Consider the following 26098-nt stretch of genomic DNA (forward strand, 5'->3'; position numbering starts at 1 on the left):
TTTTTTTTTTTTAGGTTTGCAGTTCATAACATTTTAGAGGTCATCAGCCTCTCTGCTTCCAGGACTTCAGAGTCAAAGTGCTTGAAAAGCAGCCGAGACCATTTCAACAAGCAATTATGGGCTCAGGACTATTTAAAAACATCAAACCCTCCTTCTGGTAAAGTTGTGCTGTGATTTTTTAAAGTGATTAATTGTAATTATGCTATATTTGGTACAAAATCTCTTTTCTTCTCTCTCTTTTTTCTTTCTGTGCTCTGTATGTTGGAGCTACTGAGTAACATGATTTAAAAATAGACCAGGGATTGAAAACTGCTTTGAAAGTTGCATCTGTGTGAAGATTTATTTAAAAGCAACAGATTGAAGATAAAAGAGCTGGCCATTGCAGCATTTTAAAAATCAATGTATTTCTACTAAGGCCAAGAGGCTTGAGAGATTTGCTACAGAAACTTACTGCCATGAACCAATAAAACCTCCAGTGAAGGCAGAGCCTCTTTAAATGTTTGAAGTAGAAACAGATCTGCAGCCCGAGAAGTGTTTTATGATCGACCCAGCTGCTAGGCTGGAAGACAGGTTGCCACGCACGCTGCTAGTAAAAGGCACCACCACCCCATGAAAGGCAAAAACGTTGGAGAGCTTTTCAAACGGCACGCAAGCACGTGAGAGGTAATGGTGATTGGGAACACCTGCAAGAAATTCATCACTTTTATTAAGAAACAATGATTATACAATTCAAGATTAAAAACCAGGTGTGTGTGATGAGTTGTTTCAGAAGCTAGAAATTCGTTCTTTATAAGAAATCACAGTAACAAGACTTATTCAGTTTGTTTGGCAAAACATTTTATTCACACAATCTCCCTTTCCTCCTTAACTCTCTGCTCAAATAACTCATAAGGCTGGAAGCCAATGTTTGATATTTACACAGCTCGAAATCTGAATACCGACTAATGCCCTTTAGCTGTTCTACAGTCTCTGCCGCCACCCAGGCCCCGCCTCCCCCATCTGTGGTCTTTAGATGAAGCACAGTTTGAAGCACTCAGGGACTGCAAACCCACGGCCCCTCCTTATAAGTCGTTCTTTAAGAACCATCCTCTATTTTGGAGGGTGCTGCCATTCTCTGGAATGAAAGCAAGTGACTTGGGAGTGCCAGTGATACACAAGGATATTTTATGGTGTGGGGAATAACCATTGCTTTGCTTCCAGACACCTTGATGACATCTCAAAGACAGAAATAATTCAGTATGGCAGAGGTGTTATTCCCACCTTTTCTTCTTTAAAAGTATGGGTCTTCTTTCATCCGAATGTAGACCAAGCTCCCCCCGCCCCCATCTCTGGTACTGTCCCAGCTTGCCTTGATTGAAATTGAGAAAATCTGCTAGGGCGGTTAGCGATTTAAGCAGATGAAGCATCTCAGGACGATGCTAAGAACAGGCAAACAGACAATGAGCTCCAAGGAACAGCCAACACAAACCAAGCACACAGGCTATGGCAGGGTCACCCCAGGAGCCTACTTCAAAAACTCTGAAGTCTCTTTAATGCTATTCTGACAGGCACCTCCTTGCACTCAGCATCGGAGGATGTGAGGTGCTAAATATATATGTCTTTCCTCCTGCCACCAGAGAGCAATAAGAGCACAAAGCTGCCTGCTGATAGTAACCCCTGGGGTGTCCTTCACCCGTCCTCCAGTCCTCCTCTGGCTTTGAAACTTAAGATTGATTCTTTGTACTTGCTTTCTTGCCAACCAGCCGATGAAGGACGGGAATAGTTATCTGGAGCCATTAGCGGGTTTCTTAGAAAGCTGAGGGAATAATAGTTTGGGGGAACATTCATTTATTCGTGTAACGCAGGTCTGAAGCCGTGTGGGAACAGCAATGTAGAAATGAGGAAGACACCATTGGTCTCTCTGTTCTCTGCAACACCTACCATGAGGAAGTTGCTGGAAACAGAACACACCAGTGAAAAGGGGCCTGTCTCCGGCCCTGGCTTGGTGGCAGAGAACATCCCCCAGCTTCCTGCTGGTTGCTTCCTTATCAATACGGCTCCACTTGTGTTCAAATGTCACTCCAATCAATAGTAATAATGGATTTTATCTATATTGACAGTTCTTTCGGCCTAAGAATGGACTGCCACAGGGAAGGTCCACTCACATTTTTCAGAAGAAAATTATCGAGGCCAAAAGGTTTTGTCTGCTAAGGGCAGGACTACTTGGAATTCTATTTGCTGCAAGCCAAAGGGAAATGAAGAACAAGCGAAGGGTCTGTATTTCAGATCTGTGCTGTCTGCTCAGTGTGCACTGGCATCGGCTCAGGGCTTCCCTGCACTAACAGACCATTTGGCCCCACCATGAGCCTGCCCCCAAGCACAGACCTAATTCATCGATTCAGAATTAACCCTGACCTAAGGCTTTCCACCTTCCCTCTCCAGAGGCATTTGGCACTGTTGGGCGAAGTCAGCTAGAGAGAGCGTATGAAGAACAAAATAAAACCAGTTTTCCAAACATAGGGTAGAGGTCCCAGCCCTACTTTGAGTGTGAGAGTATATACACTTTTACACACCTTCACGTTCATACTTATCACACACATATGTTCACCTCCTCTGCCAGACATTCTTACACCCTAGTAGCAGGCTGGTAACCAGATACTGCAGCGTACCTCTCTGCAGATATAAGTACCCTGTAGAAATCCATAAAAGCATCCAGAGGTCCAAAGAGTAGAGGCGTAAGAGAAATAAACTCAAGTTCAGTAGAAAACTACAGGAGGGAAGGAGGCTGCAATGAAGAAACTGGAGGTGGGGGCTCGGAGATAAAAAAAAAAAACAGAGGAGGGGGCCTCCCTGGTGGCGCAGGGGTTAAAGTCTCAGCACTATCAAGCTATCGCCAGCCACTGAGGCCTGAGTTTGATCCCTGGCCAGGGAGCTGACCCACATGGTGCAGACCTCTCCTGTCTCGCCCACTGCTCCCCGAGCAGTGTTATTTCGGTAGATACGCCTGTTCTGCTTCCCATTCTATCTCTGATGAATCCTCTCACCACCCAGTTCTTGTATGCCTAGACCCCAGTTCTGGTATGCATAAATAAAAAAATAAATCTTTAAAAAAAACAGGAGGAAAGGGGTTTGAGAAACCACTCCAAGATGGTTACTAGGAGCTTTTCAAAATGTCAGGTAATCTTTCCAGAAGAAAAGGGATAACATGGACACACAGATAACTCAGCTTTCATCGTTTTCTTCACTTGTAGTGCTGACCAAAATACAGTACTAAAGCATTTCACTTTGGCTAACTGGGCAGGAAGGGAAAAAAAAAAAACTAGTTTGAATTGTGTCTGAATACTTCAGATCTTGACAGAAACTTATCATGTGCATCAATGGTTGTTTTGTTTGGATGAAAAAGAAAAGGATCAAAAATTAATTACTAATGAAAAATGGGTAGCGTCTAGAAGATGACAGAATTGTGGTGAAGGAGAGGCAGACATTAAAGTAATTCAAATTCCCACTGTTTTTCCTGTTAGTGTATTTGTGACACCAGTGAGGTTATCAAGTGGGCACACGGGTGCGCGAGTCCACACACATACACTGTGTTTTTTTGGCTACTGTCATTTGCTATCTGATCTGTAGAGTTAAGGTGTCTTAAACACAATCTCTTTTGTAAAATTACTGTATTTTCTTCTCACAAAATTACGTGGTCTTGACCCAGACATTGCTCCTCCAGTTAGATATGAGGCTGCCCCTCTACAAAATGTTTTATTTGCCCTTTTAACAGAGACTGAAATCAATGTCAACCTGAAGTGAAAAATCAGTTAACCAAGGAGAAGAAACAGTTAAAAAAATAAAGAGTGGTTGAAAAACATATTGCCTACGATCTGGTAGATGTGTTTCCTTCCATTCAACTACTAGAGAGAAAAGTCCATTCACAGGGCGTTTCAGGCATCCTGCTTGCTGTTACACGAGGGCCCCAATCTACCCACACAGACCGACCCTCCTGTGAACCAGACCAGCAGAGTTGTTCAGGCTGAGAGGTACACTCTGAAAAACCAGACTCTAAAACCTAATGGACCCACTTAAATGCCTCTGTGTACATCAACTCATTTCAATGACTTAAAAATGGCAACAATTCCCTCAGTATAGGGAGGGTGGTGCTGTGTTCAGCCAGCAGTGCACATGTGCTGCATGCACAGTCGGACTCTAGACACGCAGTGACCCTACAACCTGTGGGGACAGGCTCTTCCATGAAACAATCATCACAAAAACAGCTCTTGTTCATTTTGTTTTTAAAAGGCTATTTAACACATGGTATTTATAGCACCGTCAGTCTAAAGAACTCTGCAAAAGTCAAGGTATCTTTTGCTCCCATAAATAGGTTCATACTTAGCCTGCATCTTCCAGAAGAGACCATTACAGGCCTGGACAGTGGTCAAAGAACAGAACAACAAATTAGTCTCAAGACTTTGAAGTGACAAAATGGTTTCCATATTTTATGTTAACAAAAAACTGAGGCTGCTTAAGTGACTCCCCAAAGTGACTGCCAGACACTCCTCTCAGAGCCCAGAGAAGAGCTCCCGACAGTGGAGTAAACACTGCTCACCATGGAGGGAGCCCCAGAGAGCTGCACCTCAACTTAAGAACACAATCTGCACCCTGCAAACAGAAGAGGCCTTCGTGAGCAAGGAGAAACGGGGTTGGTTTATCTTCACACCACTGCCACCAAGAACATTAAGATGGCTTATAGGAAAAAAAAGCCTGGCAATTCAGTTGTGATTTGACCCAATTTGCACGCCACACCATTAATTGTACCAGTCTACTCACCCAGGGGCGTGACAAGTCTATCAGAGTTGACAGGCAGAGCTGGATCTTTGCTGAAGAATCAAAGGCTTCCTCAACCCTCTTGGAAGCAACACTGCGCATGCCTGGCTGGGCCTAGTGGGGGCACTGCGGCTCTTGGGTGCTGACCCAGGCCGGCTCCTCTGGGCCCTGCTGGTGTCACCATCTCAGCTCTCAGCTACTGGCTTTGTGTAGAAAATGGAGGGGAGACACGTCTCATGCCCTATTCACACAACCTTTCCTTGCTAACACTGTGCTGTAAAGACAGGCGGCAGGTTTGCTTGAAGCACAAAAGGGGAGATGGGGAAGCATGACTTTTGCACAGGAAGAAAATAAAGCAACACGGGGGAGAGCACTCGCAGCCCTCCCGCTCCAGGGGCTCGGCTTCCAGAGAACTGCCCCATCCCAGCGCACTGGAGCAGGTCGCACCCCGACGTCACGGTGCCGCGACCCACCGGGCCTCACTGGTTCCTGACGACGATGCTATGGTGTCTGAAGAGCACTGTGAGGGGTGCAAAGGGACAGAGGAACAAGGGAGGAGGCACAGATGACAATGACTGGAAAAGCAGAGACGCTTCAGAACAGCAACCACAGGGAGGGTCTTGACCAAGAGCATGACTATGAGCCCTGTGGACTTGGAATACAATAAACAAGTACAATACTCAATATGTGGGTAACCAAAACAGGAGTAACAAATGAACAGGCTGTTCAGTAGTAGAGATCTGTTCTTTTTTTCTATTGCAGGACTGAGGGGTTCCTATTCAGAGTCCACAAATGTTGGTCTATAAAGTCATAAGTAATCTGAGAAGTCCCCTCCTTCTGAGCATTCTCTGGCTGGGGGTGGGGGACACTCAGCAGTAACAAAAAGGACACAGGGGCCAGCCCTTTGCTCATGACAACACGTATTCCAGGCACACCTCACTTCTTCTTGTCCTCCTTGTGAGGTTGGCTTTTTCTGGCCCCCAGGTTGTTCCACACCTCTGTGTACATCAGGGTCCCGACGAAGACAAACACGGTGCCCAGCCAGTGCCACCAAGTGAAAGGGTTCTGGAAGTACCAGATGGAAAAAATGAGGCTCACGAACTTGCGCAGGGTCACGACCAACGTGACGGTGAGGGAGGCACATTCTGCGGTGAGGATGAAGACACCCCGGATGCACACGTACCTGGAAGCGTGGAGTTAAGGCGGTTTTCTGTAAATATTGACAGACGAGCGGGGAGCAGCTTCTGACCTGGTTCTTGGCTTAAATGCTCACATTCTAAAAACCAGAAAACCTGGGCTGGGCTACAGGTGCCCTGGGGCTCCTCCCTGGTGGGACATCCTGTAGAACGCCTGTCCTGCCATCCATTTGTGGCTCCAAACTTGAAGCTGTCTAACACCCTATTATTCTTAGTCTGGATTCTTCCACAGTTTACAACGGCCACCTCCCAAATAATGACAGAAGGTAATATAATGACAGAAGTTAATACTTAGTTTGGGTGCTCACACCAACCCCTCTCTCATCTGGTCCGTCCTCCCAAACCCTCCAGGAAGGAACTCAATAGGGCCAATCTCCAAGTTGACATGTTTCCTTGTTTCAGAGACTTCATTGTTTTTATAGTTCAAAGGAACTATTTTAAAAATTTAAGTTTTAGTGAATTTGAAACTTCTCTCAGAATTTTGTGGCAGCTTGTGAAATAGGCTAGGATCCTGGGAACGTCCAAGCAGAAATCAGAACATGCATGTGATATACCAATTGTTCATTATCCTCCACCCCAAGCATTTCCCCAAGCATTTCCAGAGACCTGCTGACTGGCCTATAGCACCAGCTTCTCTCTGGCAAGCCACGCGGGGCCTCTGCAGAGATCTAGCCAAAATGAAACCTATGTGACTATCCTGTTAGAAAAGTAACACTCCTACACCAAACCAACACAGAGGAGCATAAAGGATACTGGGTGATGACATTCATGAGGAGGTAGAACCACATGATGGGCACTGTCACACCAGCAACTGGGACTTGATATAATTCTGCAGAGATGAAGAGAAGGAGACAGTTGTATCACTTCAGTCAGCTAACACTAACATTTTCATCTTTTTGAACAAAGTACACAGACTGAACATAACAGAGACAGCAATGCTATTTCCCTTGCAGACAGAACTGGACCAAACACCACATTATTTGCCTTTATGCCAGGCTACATCAGCTTCAAGGGCCATTAAACTGGTCTCTTAAAACAAATAATAATTTGTTTTAATTTTAAAATACACTATACCATTTACCTGAATAGGACCGCACTTTACAAAGAAAGACAGTGAAGCACAGAGAGGTTCAAAATGATATGGTCTTAACTAACAACACAGGAGGAAAGACGGCTGGAACTAAAAACCACTTGGAAATACGTTTAATCCTGCAAGGAATCAAAGAATTCCAAATTCAGCAAGAAGGTACTATTTCATAGCCATTAAGTTAGCGATTACAATGTATGAATAATACTCCCATATGGCAAAGTGGAAGCGGAACTGGTAGTATAAATTGGTGCTGTCTATAAAGTTTAATTTCCTAACACTTATGAAGGCATCACAAAAGGACTGACATTCATTCTTAGGAGGTAATCCTAGATAATTCAAAGGAAGAACAAAGTTCTTCTTTCACTGTGGTACCATTTATAATAGTACCACACATAATAGACTAACTGAATCACTCTAAATGTCCATGATACAGTGAAGACTGTGTAAGCAAGGTACTTAAGCTAGATGAGGTGTTACACATTTGATTTAAAAAATCATAAAGATTATCAAAGTCCCATTAAGAAAAAACTTAGAATGAAAATGAGAAGGCAAGAATAAAATTTTATCTCCATAAGGATTACTACTATGTGAGAATATATGTAGACAGGGTCTGGAAGAAACTAGTAAAATCAAATTATCTGGTATAAAGGGCAATGGCACTATAACTTTTCTTCTTTTCTTCTTTTCTAAACTAAAAACTTCTTTAGTTTTTTATAATAAGGTTTTCACAGTAAATTTTACTGTGAAGAAAACAAAATATCCAAGATCAAAGAGAATAAGGTAAGGGAATGGGAATTGTGGAAGGGTGAGATTTTTGGTACTGCTATACTGTATTGTGGTTTTGAAATTTTACAGCATAACTTAAGGAATTCTAAGGAATTCTGGTTAGTAAAGGAACATGAATTTTCTTTTGCAAAACAAAAAAGTCATATAAATAAATAAAGATAATTTGCTATGACCATCTGTCTGGAACAGTGGGAAATCACAATAATCTGGTACTCTACTGTCTTTGATACCCAGCAAGCATTGGCATGAAAAGAAAATTAACAATGTTATTCCTGTTTAACCACTTTGGAGATCTACTGAATCAATGAGCTGAGGAAAGAAGCAATCAGAACAGCTAAAAATTTTTAGCTGGATATTCTGCTCTCAGAAAACTCAAGGATAACAGGTCCACCTGAGACATTTAGCCTTGAGACAAGCAAGAGAAAAAAAAAAAAGGCATGCTTAATGTAGGGATGATTCTAAAGAAGGTGAAGGCAGATTCTAAGAAAATTTTACGTGACTACCACCCCTGTGGCTTTTGGAAGCAGCATCCCAGTAACCAAATCAAAATCAATCCCCAGGCATTTGATTACAGGTTTTGTTCTGCAGCCCTTTGCTAAGTGAGTTCAGAGACCTCTTAAGGTTCAGAGACCTTAAATAGCATTTGTCAAAAATCAGAAATGACCCTCTGAGTAATTCAGAGCCTTAGAAACGTCCTTATTTACTATGCTCCTACATTTTAGGGAAGGCAGCTGGGAGATGCAAACTGCAAAGTCAGAGCAGCCCCAGCTTCACAACTCAGCACAGACGGCAAACGAGTGTCCACTGACCACATCCTGTAGCTCCGCACGCACACACATGGGCCACGTAGCTCTGAATGGAACAGTGTAATTTAAAAGTGTTTATCTGCTCCTGTATGCTGACCTATCTGGGCAACACTCTACATCTTTATCTTAGTAGATAATTATTATTATTAATTATTATCTTAGTAGATAATCAGATCTTAGAAATAATTTCTTTCAAGTTAGCTGGAAATTTATAGCTCACTTATTAAATGACCACTTAAAAAAAGTAATAGTTAACTTACACTCTGGACACCCGAACAAACTTTGCTAACTCCTACACCTAATGAACCTGTGACTCAGAAACCAGCCCTGTCATTGTGCATGCTTCCTTTCTGGCTCCAGGGAAGCTCGGTCTGGGTCTGCAGCAGATCTGCTTTTCACAGCAGAAGAGGATGAACGGGAGCAGAGGCGCGCTGGACGCTGCCTGTCTTCTCGAGGCCTCTGTGGTCTTACTGCTATTTGTTTGCATCCTCAAATCCTCCAACATTCTACACTCAAATGCAAACACACAAATTCTAAAGCAAAGTGGGAAACTTGAAGATATTCTCTTAACTTCATTTGCAAAAAATTGAGGAGCGCCTGTGAAAGCTTTTGCTGCCCAGCTAGTGACTAATGGCACTGTCGTCCTGGGAGGTGGAATGGGGATGGTTTGGGCAGGGCTGGTGATTTAAATAAGATCATGAAAAAAAGCAGTGGTCAAGTGAAGAGTAACAGTGAGACTCTGCCTCAGAAACTGCCAGGACATTCTACTGGATAATCCCAAACTCACCAGACTTATTGAATAGAACTGCATGGTCATAAATATCAGAAGCCAAGAAGATGAAACCAGGAAGTGGAAGGGCATGCTACGGGAAGAAATATTTCACATAAATTTAAACGCAAAAACATTACAGAATAATTAGAGTAGCTTTACAAAGACTGAAAATTTTACAAGTTACTTGACAAGCAATCACCAAGAAATGTTACGTTAGACTTACTACATTAAAGGCACCCAGTGCTCTCACCACTTGATGACTTCAAGTACAGCCCGATCTATCTACCCCCCAGACTACCATTCCGGCCCATGCAAAGTCTAAGGGCTATCACTTTCCTCGACAAAAGGGAAACAAATCAAGGCATTCAACCCAGAAGGCTTTGTTTGCTCTTTTTTGCTCCTTTTGAGAATGGTGAAGCAAGTATAATGGATGTGCAAATCATAAAGAATGTGAAGGCAGATTTCAGGTAGTTTTAAAAACAAGTGGCAAAGGAGATTTAAGGACAATACAAGGTGAGGGAAAAAGAAATGAAGACAAGAATAAAAAGAGAAAGAGGAAGAAGAAACGGTAGATACTGCCCCCAAGACTAATTTGCTTATTAGCAACAACATCCCGTAATCGTAAGGAAGCAAAGCTCACATTTACTGAGCAGTTGTTATGTGCCAGGTACTGTGAACCAAATAAAATGTTTCTTTGTTTTCAAAATTCCCAGCCACATCCTCTAGCTCCAATTAAATATCTCAGAATTGCTTGCCTGCAGCTTCAGTACAAAACATTGGCAGTGGATGAATCTCTGGGGTTAGTGAGTATGGAGGAAACTGTATCACCCTGCCCAGGAGGGGCTATGCTTTGGGCATTATCTCAACTACAAGAGGGAGGGGGCAGAGGAAAGGAGGAGGAAGTTGCTTCAGATCAGCAGTTTAAAACAAAGCAGTGTCAGCATATATAATTGGCTAATTAAACTCTCCCTCAGATAAAGCCCATCTCAAGGACTTCTCCCACTTCATCCTCCCAAGTCCTCACTTGCCAATGCCCACCTCCCATGGCTCGGTGCTCTGCAACTTATTTGCTTTTTCTAGGTTTCCACATTGGTTGTAACCCAATTTCATCTACAGGAACCTGGAGGTGAAGGTCTTGTCCCTTCAGGTGGCTCCTGGTGAGCAGACACCTTTTGTTCACAGTATCTGATCACTGTCCTCTCAGGCAGAGAACTGTGGCTAGGAATACACGAGTGGCCTATTAAAAGTACTTCAGTCTGTGAATTACAAAAACTCATCAGATAAAACACTGATCCAGAAGGATGGCATAATACATTTGAAATAACATATTACCACTCAGTGATTTTCTTTGCCCCCAGGTTCACACAATCACTTACATTGTAAAACACAGCCTCCTTGGGATGCTTCCCAAACTGTTTGTATAATGTCTCCTGGAAAATACCCATCCTTGCTGACATGAGAAGAGCGAAAGTCAGTGCTCCGATGCCTAAAAAACAAACATAGGTTACAAGTGTCTGCATTTGCTAATTTCCAGATGTTTTCTTAAAAGATATTTATTGGTTGCTAAAGGCCGACAGATAGTATAAATCGCAGGCATGTACAAAAAGTCAAATAAAAATAAAAATCAATCACAATATTACTGTCCAGTCCTAAATGTTATCTCTCCAGAAACATATATACACATTTATGTATATGTTTTATACTAAGACAGGGTCAGAATAAATACACAGTTTTATATCTTACTTTCTTCATGATTTTTTCCCTGGATTTTCATTTTTTTCAAAAATATGTTTCATGACTACATGTTATTCTACCATGTGGGTGGAACATACCAAAATATCTTACAAGATGAGAATAGAGACTGGTTAGATTATTTCCAATTATTTCATCAATAAAATCAATGTACATTCTCATATATATTTAAACCAAACACTGACCATTTCCTCAGGATAAACTCTCATAATTGGAACTGAGACAAAAGTCGAGACATTTAAAAAAACTCAATAGAAAATGTTTTTCCCAGAAAGTCTGTGTCAATACACTGTAAACAATTTATATGAAAATGATTATCTGACTACACCCTTAGCAGCAATACCAATAATCGTTTATTATCATGCCAATATAACAAAGCAAAAAATAAAGAAGAGTCTGTTTTTTGTTTTGCATTACTCTGATTACTAGATTAGTGAAGCTGAACATAAAATTACTGAACTTTAATTTTGTTTCCCATGAACTATACGCTCATATCCTTTGCAAATTTTTCTCATTGGGTATTTTTTCCAATAGCTCAAAAAGATCCATGTTAACAATGGCAACTGAAAGGAATACAGTGTCAAAGGCAAGAAAGAAGAGTATAGCTCTTGCTCTTGCTTTTCCATTGTCAGTCTCACTCTGAAAGTACTTGGAGCTTCACCCCCGTGTCACACGTGAGGGCAAAGCTCCACAGAAGTTGTCTAATTCCTCAAAGAGATACCTATGTTTAAAAAATTCCCCAGGAGACTCTGATGTCAGTCGGGATTGGGAACACTGCCATATGGAACAGCTAACTTTTGAAGAAAATAAATCCAAGATTTAGAAATAAGTTCCTTGGGAATTGAAAGACTCAACTGCTGAAATGTGTCCTTCTTTTGCAGAAGTTTCTACTCAGCAGACAGATTAAGAAGAAACAGATGATACTCAAGATCTGCTCCCGGAGTGTGACAGGCAAGCAGACAGGGGCCTTTCTTCCTAGACCAGCAACGACCTTGCAAAAACACGGGTCCATGTCACAGAACACATTCCCAGGAACATGGGCATTTTCTTGTTTCATTTCTTGAACATTGAGGCTCAGGGATATGATCCCAGGTGCCTCTCTCTTCCAAAGCATAATTTGTTTAGCCAAAGCTTCTGGCCAAGAAACATGTCCCTTAGGAGAAAACTCAGCAAACAGAACTACAGAGGTAATTAGCTTTATCGTAATTACTGTACTTGCCTAGTAACCACCATGCAAATGCCTGGAATCCATCATTCTCACTTGAGCTGGACTGCGAAGTCTAGGAAACAAGAAAAATGAGTGGGTACAGAGACCAGAACTACATGCAAGGTGTTCAGACTCAAGGGAAATAATTCCCTCCATTCCACTCTTTTAAAGACTTGAATCCTTATATTACATAAGCATTTAAATTTATTGTATCATTAATAAGTAGCTAGCCCCTAAGCCCCTGCTGCAAGCAGTGAATATAAATAATTTGTGAATGATTCTTACCACCTGCTTCGCTGACATGAAAGTGCAAATAAATATCCCCACAGACACCAGAGCAATGGAGGTATACTTGCATATACTGTATCTGCAAAAAGAACAAGAACACCTTAGAAAAGCACAGATCAAATTTCCACATGATGCTTACAGTCATATTGTGCAGGCGAGTATGAATATGATTGAGAGGCTCTGCTCATCCCCAGCAGTGTTCACTAAATTCTGTGCATAAAAGGATCAGGATGCTGATGGTTTCGGAACATTGCTTAAAATAGTTTGTCCACCAGCAGACTATTTCATCAAGAAACAAACCCCCCAAAAAGACAGGCCAGATGACATTCCATCCTGCTCTCAAGAGTCCAAATGAAAGACCTTAACTGGCATGTGCTGCTTTTTGTGTTTTGGGGCGCCCAGACTTGAGTGTGAAGACACACTCCGCCCAGAGGAAGAACGCAAGAAAATAATCCCATTGTCTATTTTCAAGGAGGGATTTTTTTGTTTAGTCTCTGAATGACTTAAATGTTTTTAAATGTTGGCAGAGTTGGATAAAGGCAGGAATATTAGACTAAATAGAACTATTAGCAGTAGTAATAGTGACATTTCACATTAACTAAAATAGTGTCATTAGCTTTTCTCTCAGGTTCTTGGTAATAAACGAAAGGCTTCGGGCAAGAGAAGAGAAATTAAACGTACAGGATGGATCATCTGAGCTTTTCTTTTTACTTTTTTTAAAGATTTATTTATGGATACAAGAACTGGGATACAGGCCAGAGGTGTGGGGGGTGAGAGGATTCACCAGAGACAGAGCGGGTAACAGAACAGGCAGACTGACTGAAATATACTGCTGAGGGGAGCAGTGGGCGAGACAGGAAAGGTCTGCTGCGCCAGAGACAGGAGAGGTCTGCTGCGAAAGAGGTCTGCTGGCTGGCCGGGGATCGAACTCATGCTGCAGAGGCTGTGGATAGCTTCATAGGTTATGTCTTAAACCCTTACGCCACCAGGGAGGCCCCATCTGAGATTTTCTAATCAAATCCTTTGTATAGTTCTGGTCACAGTGCCTCTAAGCTAGGCCAAAGGAACTGGCTAAGTGGCCGAGGGGAGGAACTAGAGGGCTAATGGTGCCATGCCAGAGAAGGGGTAGGTGGGGAGAGTGGACATATGAAAATAAGGGAACTCTTCAGTTTGGGAAGGTCAAAATGGAGAGGATGGTAATTCAGGCCAAGAAATACTCAAGGACATGGCTAAGGTAAACATAGATTTGATCTTCAAATCCTGGAATGATGAACACACATGACAGGCTTCTATCCAAGGTAAATAAAAGGAGATAATAAGTTACTAATTCACCATATTAGATAGCAAACATACAGGAAACACACACACACACAGAGAAAAGAGTCAAAAGGCTCACCCAGATAGTCAAGATGACACACCCAAAACAAGTTCCTCAAGAAAATGAGGCATCTCAAAGGCTCCTGACTTTGTAGGGCAGTGCCAGGAGAACATATTCCTTTTAAAGAACGTTCTTTTGTATCCCATGAAACTAAATCAAAGGTTGGCAGAACCACAGATATGCTCAAGGTGAATTCCATACTCCTCATAACTAGGGGATCACTTTCAACACAACAAAGAATGTGGTGTTTGTCTGAAAATGCACAAGGAGATAAAAGCTTCATGATGAGGAGCCTAATGAGATAGGACAGCAGGCCTTTGTAAGTCACAGCCTTGAAAGTCTACATTCCTACACTCTGAATGAATAACTACGATGCAGGCTGGTACAGAGAGTTCTAATACGGGGGCTGAATACTGACTACGTCAAGAAGATGGCATCAACTGGTACGGTTTTGGTCTCAACAGTGAAGGTGAACTTCCTTTGAGAAACATTCCCGACTGTGCTATCGCTTTCCAATACCCCTGCTCCTGGAGAGTGAGGGGTTAGGCTCAAAATGAACATGGGTGACAAATACTTTGAACAAGCACCCCAGGTACTTCTGGTATTTCTCATGCTTAATCCCAAACAGAGCTACCAGTGAGAGTCACAACAGTTCTGACACATTTCATTCCATCTTTTTGGCCCCTGGGCCTAGGCTAGGAATTATTTTTTTTTCATTTGTCTGTTCTTTATTATGTTGTATTGATGGGGCACCTGCTTAAGGGCTCTGTCCCACAAACTTCTGTGGGGTTGGAAATGTACTCTACCTGAGCTCTCAGGATGGCTGCCATTCGTCACCTGTGGCCACCAATCACAAAGTGACTAGTGAAACTGAAGCTAAATATTTAATTCCATTTCATCGTAAATTAATTCAATTGAAATGTCAACTAGACACAGGAGCTAGCAGGAATCGTCCAAATGGGTCACTGAAGCTCTAGAGCCATTGGTTTCATAGGTTAAAATAGTATTTAAGATTCAATTATGGCAAGAGCTAATTAGTTGTACCCAGAGAGAATGCTGCTCTGTCATAGGTGGGGTCTCTTATCTGGTCAACTGTCTCAGACATGAAGACATACAGATATGAAGAAATAAGGCAGATGATCAAGAGCAAACTCATCGCCACTATGAAAGAAGGAATCCAAATGGGCTTATGGATGGTGGGTCAGGAAGCTTCTACCACATAAAATACAAGTATATTGCTTACCTTTTCTTCAAAATGATAATTCCTAGAATCATGTTGGCAATTAAAGAACCCTGTAAAAGGAGACAACAGAGTTTTAGTAATCCAGAGAAAGAAAATAATGCAATTCAAGGAATTTATGAATGTGGACAGGGCTAAAACTGCTGGAAAGGCAGCTAGGATGAATAATTTGTAAAGTTCAGGTGTTGTTATAATGGAAAAAAGTATAAATTATAAATATCAAGTAAAACAATAAAACATTTTCAAGAGGACAATGAGAATAAAAATTATCAATTCTCAATCATTAGTCATAGCTGAAGCCAGGGCTCAGAGAATAAATTACAGATGAATTTTTGTTAAATTCTCCATTTATCTAGCTTATCTGGGTTTTGAATAAGCTTCTCCTTATTAAATGTTAATGAGAGGCTAGGTAGGGGTCTCTCTCTTCTCTGGAAGGGCAACAAATAATAGCAAGTGTTTATTGAAAGCCTACTATGTGGTCAATATCTCAGGGGCCATATTAGTCCTTATAGTGGCTTTGAAATTTGAAATTATAGTGGCTGTGATATTTTTCAACCTTCGATCTAACAAAAACCTCAGACCACACAGAAGTGTTGTAATTCCATTTTGCATGCTTCTGCAACCCTAAACACATTCCCCTTATGGTCTTTCCTGCTCTTGGGGGAACACTGTCCTTATTTTTATATTCAAGTCAGAGATCTCCCACCAAATGTGAGATGAAGAAGATATCCTCCACCACTTGGGGAGAAACCTCTTTTCGTCAAGAATTTCTCTATACTTAATGATCTTGTCTCTGATTTGAAAAATAAATAGAAAAGAATTTATCTCATGTACTAGAAGTGAAAGTAACTTTATGGAAGAAGCAAAAAGGAAATGAAAAGAAACAAGTAAAATAGCACTCATAACAAATTTAAATCCAAAAGTCACCAAGTGAAGGAAACTGAAGGTACAATCTGCTTCCAGGGGAATTTTAACTTTCCTTTTATTCATCACCCCTAAGATCTCAGACAGATAAACACAAGCCATCCATGCCAACATTTCTCCTTTTGCCCTAATTCTCAGATGAAGCCAGCATCTGCTCCCTCATTCACCAGACCTACTCTTACCCCTTAGACATCATTTATTACAAATGTTTCTAGTTCCCATGTGTTCAATCTACCCACTCAGGTGTATTTTTCAGAGGCACCGATGCAGGTAAGCTGGCAGCACTTACAGATCTAAATATCATATGCAGGGGCATGGCGATGTTGAGGTTCAGCGCGTAGTTGTTCACCAAGTTGGAGGTGAAGAACATGGCCACCATTTTAGCGTAGTGCCTGAAATGCAGAGAAAAGCGCACGTCACACAGAATCTGCTATTTGAAGGATATCAAGTGTACCAGCAAATATCTGTTTTTTGTTTAAAAGTATTTTATTTCCTCTAGACTGAGACTATATTATTCTTATAATGTGAAGTGAAATACTAGCGCATATAAAAATACTTCATAAAGTCAAACTAATGTGAAAAAAGATTGACTTATAGAATACAGTTCAAGAAACACTACCATGGCATTTTCCCAGCATATTATTCTAGTATTTTTCCAAGCAACTTAAAAACAGAGTGCAAAAAAATGTTACCTGCTAAAATTCAAGAGGTTGTATAAAGTGAATAGGTAATTTTTATCATTATATAAGTTCTTTGCATATACTTTTCATATCTTGTTAAAGAATTTGAAAATGGTTATTTATCTCATACGGTTCTATACTTATTTATACTATTAATTTTCACTACTTCTAAAGAAAAGATTTGTTAAATCATGTGATTTTTCAACTGTTAAAATTATCCCCCATTCTGAACCAGTGGCCTTAAACTAATGAAGACATCATGTTACTTGTACACATTTGTATTTAAAACCGGGCCCCAGGATTTTTGAGAGTTTATAGTTATTCAAAATATAATAAAAATGTAAAATAAAAAAAAAACAGTAACCCAAATAACCTAGAAAGATGAAAGGATAAATACAAATAATTATGAAAAATTAAATCATTTGAGTAAATTTAAAAAGTTTACATTTTGACCTAGAAAATATTTAAGATCCATTTCACACACATCAGGTTAGACCACATAACACTGCCATCTCTTCTGTAGGGCAAAAAAGGGTTGAACATCAGCAATTTCACATGATTTAACCTAGTACAGAAGAAAGGTACAACCTAGTCAAAAGAAAATAAACATTTGAAATAAATGACTAAAGAATGAAGAGCAAAGGTAAGTCAGTGGAGCCACAGTCTTTGGGGCTCTTGATCTTAAACACAGATTTCTGCCCTTTTCCATTTGCACAGATCTGAGGAAGGTGAGTCTCAAGCCACCTCCCCTGACAAGGCACCGCCTTCCCACTGCTGTTTATGTAAGGAGCGCTAGGCCCTCCCAGGCAGCCATGTGGGCACTACGTGAACAGTCTGGAAAGTCTGAGAAGCTTTACAATGTAGAACATGGTACTACACAGGGGCAAAGTCACTAGCAAGAGCTATTTCACGGCTTTCAGAGAACAGCCGCTTGGTGACTTGGCAAGGTTTCTTGCTACATTTTCTTAGCCCTGTCTTGAAAACCTGAAAAGACACCATTTGGAGATAAGGAGGGTCCATCAAGGTCTTTCAGGATAATGAATTTCAGCCATTCCACATTGCTGTCTACATAGCACTGCTGAGAAGTCACTCGTGGGGATGAGAGACGTGAGCAAGATTTTAATGAAGGCCTGAGAGACAGGAAACACATGAGCCAGCACAACAGGACACATGGGGGGGCATGACTATAGGGCCAGATCAAGGGTGTCTCACTCTCACAGGGCAGGTTGGGGTTTGGGCTTCTCTGGGACCCCACGATGGCCACATGCTTGTGAGGGGGCGAACAGACGCCAGGAGAAGAGAGAAAGGGAAGAGAGTGGAAGAAGGAAGGAAAGGGTCAGAGGAGTGAAAAAACTGCCGGAGCATCTCCTGTGATGTAAATGCTGGTTTCTGGGGAGCAGATACTAAAGAGAATGAAAAACAAACAAAAAAATATTCAGAATATTTAGCATCACATTTGGAAATCCAAATGTATAATACTAATAACAAATTTTAGTCAGATTTTCCATATCTACCTGAAGATTAGAAAAACACTAAATCAAAAGGACTATACACTCCATTGTTCATTGCAGCCTATTTATAAAAGTCAAGTTATGAAAACAACCTAAGTGCCCAATAACAGATGAGTGGATTTAGAAAATGTGGTACATATACACAACGGAATACTACTCAGCTACTAAAAAAAAAGGCTAAAATGCCACCATTTGTGACAATAATGTAACTGGAGGGGATTATAACAAGAAAAGTCAGTCAGAAGGAGAAAGGTAAACGCCGGATGATTTCACTAATATGTGGAATAGAAAGAAACAAAATACAGGAACAAACAAAACTAAAACACAACAAACCCTAGGAATTTAACTGCAGTTAGATTAGAATCTAACCTTCACCAAAAGGTAAAAGTGATGGGCAGGGAATGATGGACTAGGGAGGGGGATAAGGGGGATTTTGACGGTGGTGGGTGTGGCGTTAAAATGGACATCTAAAGATGTGTGGACCTCTACCCCTATGTCATATAGAGTGTTGTAAACCAGTATTACCTCAATAAAAATGATTTTAAAAGTACATAAAATAAAAACAAATGGTAACGAATGCTAAGTAACATAGCTGGTCAGGCAATGGAAGAGTTTGATTGTAACAACTATCTATTTTCAAATAATTTTATGACAAAATAGCTCATAGATATTTTACAGTATTTCTACCATCTGTAACTTTGTCCCTTAATAATTCAAAAGTTCTGTGGCAAGACTATGGTAAGAGTAGAAGTACCAACAAAGACAAATGGATTAGCCTTGACGTGAGTCTTCAGATAGTCAATCGGAATGTACCTTTAAGGGGTTAAGAGACCCCCCTCCTAAGACTACCCACAAACAGAAGAGTCGCACTTCTACTTCAAGTCTCTCCTGCAAGAATGCTGAGTTGTGGGCCTCCCCTGGTGGCGCAGGCAATTGAGCACCACACTGTGAAGCTGTCCACAGCCTCTGCAGTGCGGGTTCGATCCCTGCTGGCCAGGGAGATACCCACATGGCGCAGCAGACCTCTCCTGTCTCACCCGCTGCTCCCCTCAGCAGTGTATTTCAGTCTGCCTGTTCTGTTCCCCACCCTGTGTCTGGTGAATCCTCTCACCCTCCCGTGCATCTGGCCTGTACCCCGGTTCTTGTATAAATAAATACATAAATAAATCTTTAAAAAAAAAAAAAAGAATGCTGAGTTGTCAAAACATCGTGTATTTTAAGAATAGCCCTGCTTTCCATCTGGCCCCACGAGTATAGCCATGCAAATATGTACCAATGGACAAAGATCTGGACAATAATTTTGGCTTGTCATTCATTTTTTCTTTTAATTGAGGTTATAAAACTCACCTAATTTTTTCTTTTAATTGAGGTAAAACTCACATAACAAAAAACTCACATACTGCTGGTGGGAATGCAAACTGGTCCAACCAGTATGGAAAGCCATGTGGAGGTTCCTCAAACTACTGAAAATGTAGCTACCATATGAACCAGCAATTCCACTCAAAGGACACAAAAACATTATTTCATAAAGATAACTGTACCCCTATGTTTACTGTATCACTGTTTACAACAGGTAAGATATGGAAACAATCCAAATGCCCCAAAATAGATGACTGGATCAAGAAGATGTGGTACATATACACCATGGAATATTACTCAGCATTCAAAAAAGATAAACTCATGTCATTCGCAGCAACATGGACAGAGCTTGAAGGAATCATGCTCAGTGAAATAAGCCAGAAGGAAAAAGAAAAATATTGGATGGTTTCACTTATAGGAGGAATGTAGGGGAACCAAATAAAGGATCAGGGAAAAAAGTAACAATAATAATGATTAAAAAAAACTAGCAGGCAACCACCAATAAGGGATATTCTGCAAGGGAGGGATTAAAACAGGGGAAAGAAGAGCACAAGGGACTATGGTGAAGGTTTAAGGGTGAAGTGGTGGTGGGAATGTTATGGGGAATACACAATGATGTAAAAGATATTAAAAAAATGATAATAAAAAAACCCTCACAGTTTTTAAGTGAACAATTCCGTGGCATTCAGCATACTGCCAATGTTCTATCGCCATCACCTTTATTTACTTATTTCCAAAAGCCATTCGTTTTTAAAAAGAAACAATACCACTCGTAACATATTTGAGAGCCTTCCCAGCAAGAGGGCAGCATACCTACCTATGAAAAAATTGTGGGTATATGAGACCTTTCACTGCCTATACTCACACATACACACTGCTGTTTTCATTATGGTTATTTAAGTTTTGTGGCAGAAATGCTATTCAAAAATAGGCCCCCTGGAGTTTCACAACACTTTAAATTTGAAAATGAATTATTATTCTACTGATCTTTGATATAAATCCTATGGAAGGACATCTTAGGTTCTTTTTATACAGGTACCAGGAAAGCTCTTAACTTTTCAAATCAAACAAGAGTTGAAAGAATTCAGCGTGCCTTACCTTAATGGGATAGCTGGCTGCTTCCTTCCCAAATCAACTTCAAAGAGGAAGCCTTCCACAGCAATAAATAAAAATTGGGCGAATGTCACAATGTTCCCACATCCTGGTTGCTTCCTGTGGTGTGAATGACAAAAAGTCAAAAAGGGCATAAAAAAATGACAAGAAGGGCACTAAGACTTGTCATGGAAGTTCAGGACAGCAGGCAGAGGGCAGATGTCTATGCCTCATCGTCCTTTATGAAGTTGTCATTGGATCACACACACTTAGCAACATACCTCAGAGAAGAATGTCAAGCTTTTAAAATTTCACTCTCACTAACTATGGAAGACCAGGAGTGAGAATTACTCTGATGAAGGGGAAATGTCTGGAAGTGTCTCGTGGGGTGGCTATCATCCACTGCTTTCCACTACTCTTAACACAGGGTTTGGAATACATTAACACAGGATTTGCACTCAGCAAATCCTGGTGGAATTCAATCAAAGCTCTTTGGTGATCTATGTAAAGGTAAAGGACTGTCAGGAACATATTTACAGGAAGGAGAAATTCCTTCAGACAGTCTCCTTGAAGCATTCGGTGAAAATCAGTTACTTAACATGGTTCTGGCATGTCCTCCATCAGGCTCTGTTCAATCACTGGAAGAAGTATAAAAAGAGAATTGGACAATTTCTTTTAGAACTTCATGTGTTAGGGGACAGGTTAAACACTGCAGGGATCCATAAATAAGCAGGGAAGACATTTACCTCATCAAGGAGCTAATTAAAGCCATTAGCCTAAATATGAGCTACAGGAGCAAGGGACTTAGCTCTAGATTGTTCCTAGTATGGTGCTTTTCAACTCTGGCCAGGCTGCTCTTTAAAAACCCATGTATCGCCGAGGAGCCTCATCCTCCCAGTTCTGACTGGATGAGCTTGGGGCAGGGTCTTGGAGTCTGCATTTCCCAAAGAATTCCACTTGATTCTAAGGGGCAGCTGGAGTTAAAAACCACAAGAGCAGTCTGGGGAAGAGTTGGGAGAGGTGCATGTGTAAGAAAGGTGCAGGTAATTCTTGCACGTTGACACAGGGTTGAGAACCACTGAGCTCTTTTTTAACAGTGGTTAAAAGTGCACAGGGACATGCAGGGTCCAGCCCTGTCATTTACCATATAACAGTGACAGTTAATTTCCCTATCTAAGTCTATTTTCTTATCTATAAAATGGGAACAATATTAGTGCCTATCTTACTGGTTTATTGTAGAGTAAATATACCAGTCCCTGAAAAACATGTAGCAAAGTATCTGCTAAGAGGGAAAAATAAAGCAAAGACTTCATGAGGGCCAGGAGTTAGGATTGTGTCTATTAGGAAGGTCTTCAATCTTAACAACCCTTTCAAACACATTATGTTGACCAATTTTTCTCATCTAGAAAACGGAAGACACATATTTGTAATGTTGTGAGCATTCAGTGGGAAACTATGGCCAAGCAGCAGACGTAGCCCAAAAGTGGCTCAGTGAGGTTCCCTGCTTTCTCTTCCATTTCCCTCTTTACCAAAAGTTGGGGCCAAATCAATGAAAGAACAACTATAGTGAACTTTTTATGCATAAAGTTAGGTGCTCGCTAGCTGGGAGAGAGCTCCCAGGGTGATCAAGCCCTAATTCCTGTCCAGGAAAGAACATGATGAGGAAGTCAGCCCTGGAACAGGAGCTGTTCAGAACCCAGTGAAACATAAGGATGGCAGAGGACCTCGTCCTCCTGTCCTGACCCTCTGGGCACAGCGTCTGGCCTCACTCAAGAACTAAAAACACAGGGATGCCTCACCTTAAGCAAATGTGAGCTGGAATATTAGGATTTTACAAAAGATAAAAAGCAGCAATTTATTTCAAACAATGATTCACTTTCTAAGTGGATTCTCCTTTTAAAAAGGTATCATAATTTTAAATGTTATCTTCATTTATGGAAATAGGTGTTGTTATGCCCATTTTATCACTAGACACTGAAGGCCATATGGCAAGTGGTGTTTGCAGACTATTATTTTACAGTTCAGTGGTTTCAGTATATTTAGAGTTGTGCAGCCCTCACCATTATTAAGTTTTAAGAGAGACTGCCAAGAGAAACCTCTTTTGGAGTCATTCCCCAGCCTCTCCCTTGACAACCTCGTCTGCTTGGTCTCTATTTCCATATAGGATTTTTAAATGTTCTTAAAATTACTTTTTTTTAAAAAAAAAAATCACCTTATAGAGTTTTCAGTACATATTGTTGTATAGCTACTAAATGAGACTATATTATTTAACTTGGCATTTGAAAATATCCAAGGAAAAATCTGACTCCTTTGTCCTAAACCACTTGTTTTCTTGAACTTTAGTCCCCAAGGATCACTCACTGCAAACAGTTTCTCTAACTTTGAGTTCTTTTTTGGCAAGAATTCAATTTTTTATTTTTTCAAAACAACATTAAAAAGAAGACTTGGAAAAAGACTAATTATAATAAAGTAAAAATCAAAATCAACACAACTATAAGCCAGAGACACACGGGGGGGGGGGGGGGGGGGGTGGTAGGATCAAAACAAAGGTGGTGGGAATTTTACCGGAACTATAACAAAGATGAAAATGCATACATTGTACAAAAATAAAAAATGATGTAAAAAATATATAAAATAAAAAAATAATAAAGAGAAGACTTGGGCAGATTATGTTTTTCGTGTTTCTTATTCTAAATTTAGGAAACTTCCTTACTTGAGTCACCGTTCGTTCGGCACTTGAATGAAAAATAAATGGGAAAAGGAAATGTCCCAGGTGTGTGTCTGATGGAAGACACGCCATGTGTTGTCTAGTTGGTTGGCGCATGTGTGAGTATCCTCTCTCAGGAGGGCCGTCGAGTCACTGATTCATTACTTCCATCTGCTCCGTGCACTGCACTGGGTTTTATCTCTGCTTATAGGTCCAAGGATAGGCATGCAAATGAGAAAGAAGAACTGAAATTTCTTTTCCCATTTGGGAAAAATGGTTTCCAATGTTCTCTTCTTCCTGCAAGTCACTTTAGCATTTTCATTTATAGTGAGTGCTGTACCTGCCACCTGTTAGGCACCAACTGGTACCCATGAAGCCATAGCAAAAGGACACTTCCTGCTTTATAAAAATTTATGAGCTTCTCACGATGAGGTCTCAAGATAACGTCACCAATACTGATAAGGCCAAATCCAGAAAGAACCTTAAAGACCATGTGGCCCTACCAGCTCTTATTTTATTGATCTGTAACAGCCATGAACTGCCCAAGCAAATTGGATCTAAGCTGCTATACAGTCTGGTGGACCACTCTGTCAGCATATCTCCACTTTATGAAAACCCACCACTAACGCAAAATCCAACTTACAAAAAGATAAACAAGGAGTGATAATCTATTTACAGATGATTTTGCAGAGTGTTCTACACAGAAGCTTCCATACTGCACCAAAACCTTCTGTGAAATTAGATTATCCACAAATTTTCTGGAACACAGATTTTTCAACCAGGAATACCTGTGTTGAACCCAAAGTTGCTAGAAAGAAGGGAAGCTGGCTGAGTGTACCTCCAGTTTTGCATATGTATCTCATGCAGCTCTTCATGTCCCCACCAGACTGCTAGTCTTCCCCTACCTTCTATAGTTGAGACAACAGACCGGGGGAGTTCAAGTGATTTAGCTGAGGCCTCACAACTAGTAAAGAAGTCCTTTAGCTGTTAGCATATTCTGAGGTTATACAGTCTTTGGCATGATTTAATGGCACATCCAACACAAATATTACACTATTATTCTCTGACCTTCATTTCCATGGCTGACCTGATTTTATCACTTTTTAAAAGACTTCTGAATCAATTTCCAAGTGACCTTCTATTATTCCACCACACTTAAGTCAAATTTTTTTTTCATTTTTTTACCCCTCACCACCTACTCCCAAGAATGACAAATGACAGGTTTTTAACAACACCTTGTGCATCATAAAATGCCAAGCTCTGTAATATAGGAAGTTAGTCTTTAAGTAAGTCAGTTGCTTCAGAATAACTTAAGAAAATAAAACATATTTTTCTAGTAGGCATCGCGAGAAGAACTGGGTGACCGAAACTGGGTTGCTTGAGTTCAAAAATAACTAGAAGATTGAAAAAGGTACTGGATTAAAAGTTTGAAAAATGTTGGCTCTAAAACTTGCAGATAGTAAAAAACCATCTAAGTTCTTGGGACCTATTTCACTTTCGGTAAAACAGAGATTATCTTTGACCTCTCATAGATACAATTGTTCTGACAGCCAATGGCGACGCTGTGTAGATTCAGACACAGCAGCAGATAGCACAGAGATATTTTACAACTGGGAAAAGAACGCCCAGAGGACAGGTAACTTGAAAAGGCCACACAGGCAGTGGATGGGACAGCCTAGACTGAAATTCCTCACTTTGAGATGTTGAGTCCTGAAGCCCCTTCCAGTCCGCCCGCTGTCTTTTCTGTAAGCTGCTACCCCCTGCACTTTGCACATCATTACTCAACATTATCTACGTGCCACCTCCATAAGGCGAACCCAGTTCCCTTTTGGGAAAGTGTCCTTCTGCAGAGCGTCAAAATGCAGGCTTCCCCACTGAATGACTTTAACATCTTAAAGCTGGAAATGCTGCTGCAGGTCAGCTGGATCGACCTGCATGAGTAAGAATCCGTTCCACTCCATCACTGAGCGCCGTGTCTGGGTCAAGCACTCATTCATAACCATCTCTGAGGCCAAAAAACAAGCTCGTGGGCCGCTTGAACACAAATAAAACTTGCTGTGCGAGGTGGACACCATGGGACTGCTTCCCGGGGCAAAAGGCTGTGCTCGAGGCACCCAAGGGACATAAACAGGGTCAAGAAAAGAACCGGCGAAAGCCTGGGTTCTGCCACGAGCTCCCCGCCAACCACAGACCGGTCACGTGAGAAACTCCAGGCTTCCAGCCCCCAGTGTGCGAAAAGGGGGGGACGAGAGCACCCCCCACCCCAGGACTGCCCTCTGTGGGATGCTATGAAACTGCTGGGCGGGAGCGCGGACCCGGCGAGCCTCGGTGGGGTTCCCCACCCAGCCCCCCAGCCCGCGACTCTGTGGGGTCCCCCCAAGGCCCCCAAGCCCCCCGCGCGCCTCTTCCGGCTTCCTCAGGGCGACCCGCGGGGTCACTCACCGGACCAGGAGCTCCAGGAAGATGACGTTACTGCAGCAGCCGGCGAACACCAGGCCCACCCCGAGAGCCGGGTGCAT

General features: G+C 41.4%; 1 protein-coding gene across 1 annotated transcript; it reads right to left on the minus strand.

Moving 5' to 3' along the window:
* Positions 1-5727: 5727 nt before the first annotated feature.
* SLC35B4 (solute carrier family 35 member B4) lies at positions 5728-26098 on the minus strand (the record flags this gene model as incomplete). Its single annotated transcript, XM_084230648.1, has 10 exons — positions 5728-5974; positions 6741-6816; positions 9457-9532; positions 10818-10927; positions 12404-12473; positions 12686-12767; positions 15310-15359; positions 16520-16622; positions 20879-20992; positions 26022-26098. 10 exons carry the CDS (start codon positions 26096-26098, stop codon positions 5728-5730), a joined length of 1005 nt encoding a protein of 334 aa, XP_084086774.1.

This window comes from Talpa europaea (assembly GCF_964194135.1).
Source record: "Talpa europaea genome assembly, chromosome: 3".
In the NCBI taxonomy this organism is placed as follows: domain Eukaryota; kingdom Metazoa; phylum Chordata; class Mammalia; order Eulipotyphla; family Talpidae; genus Talpa; species Talpa europaea.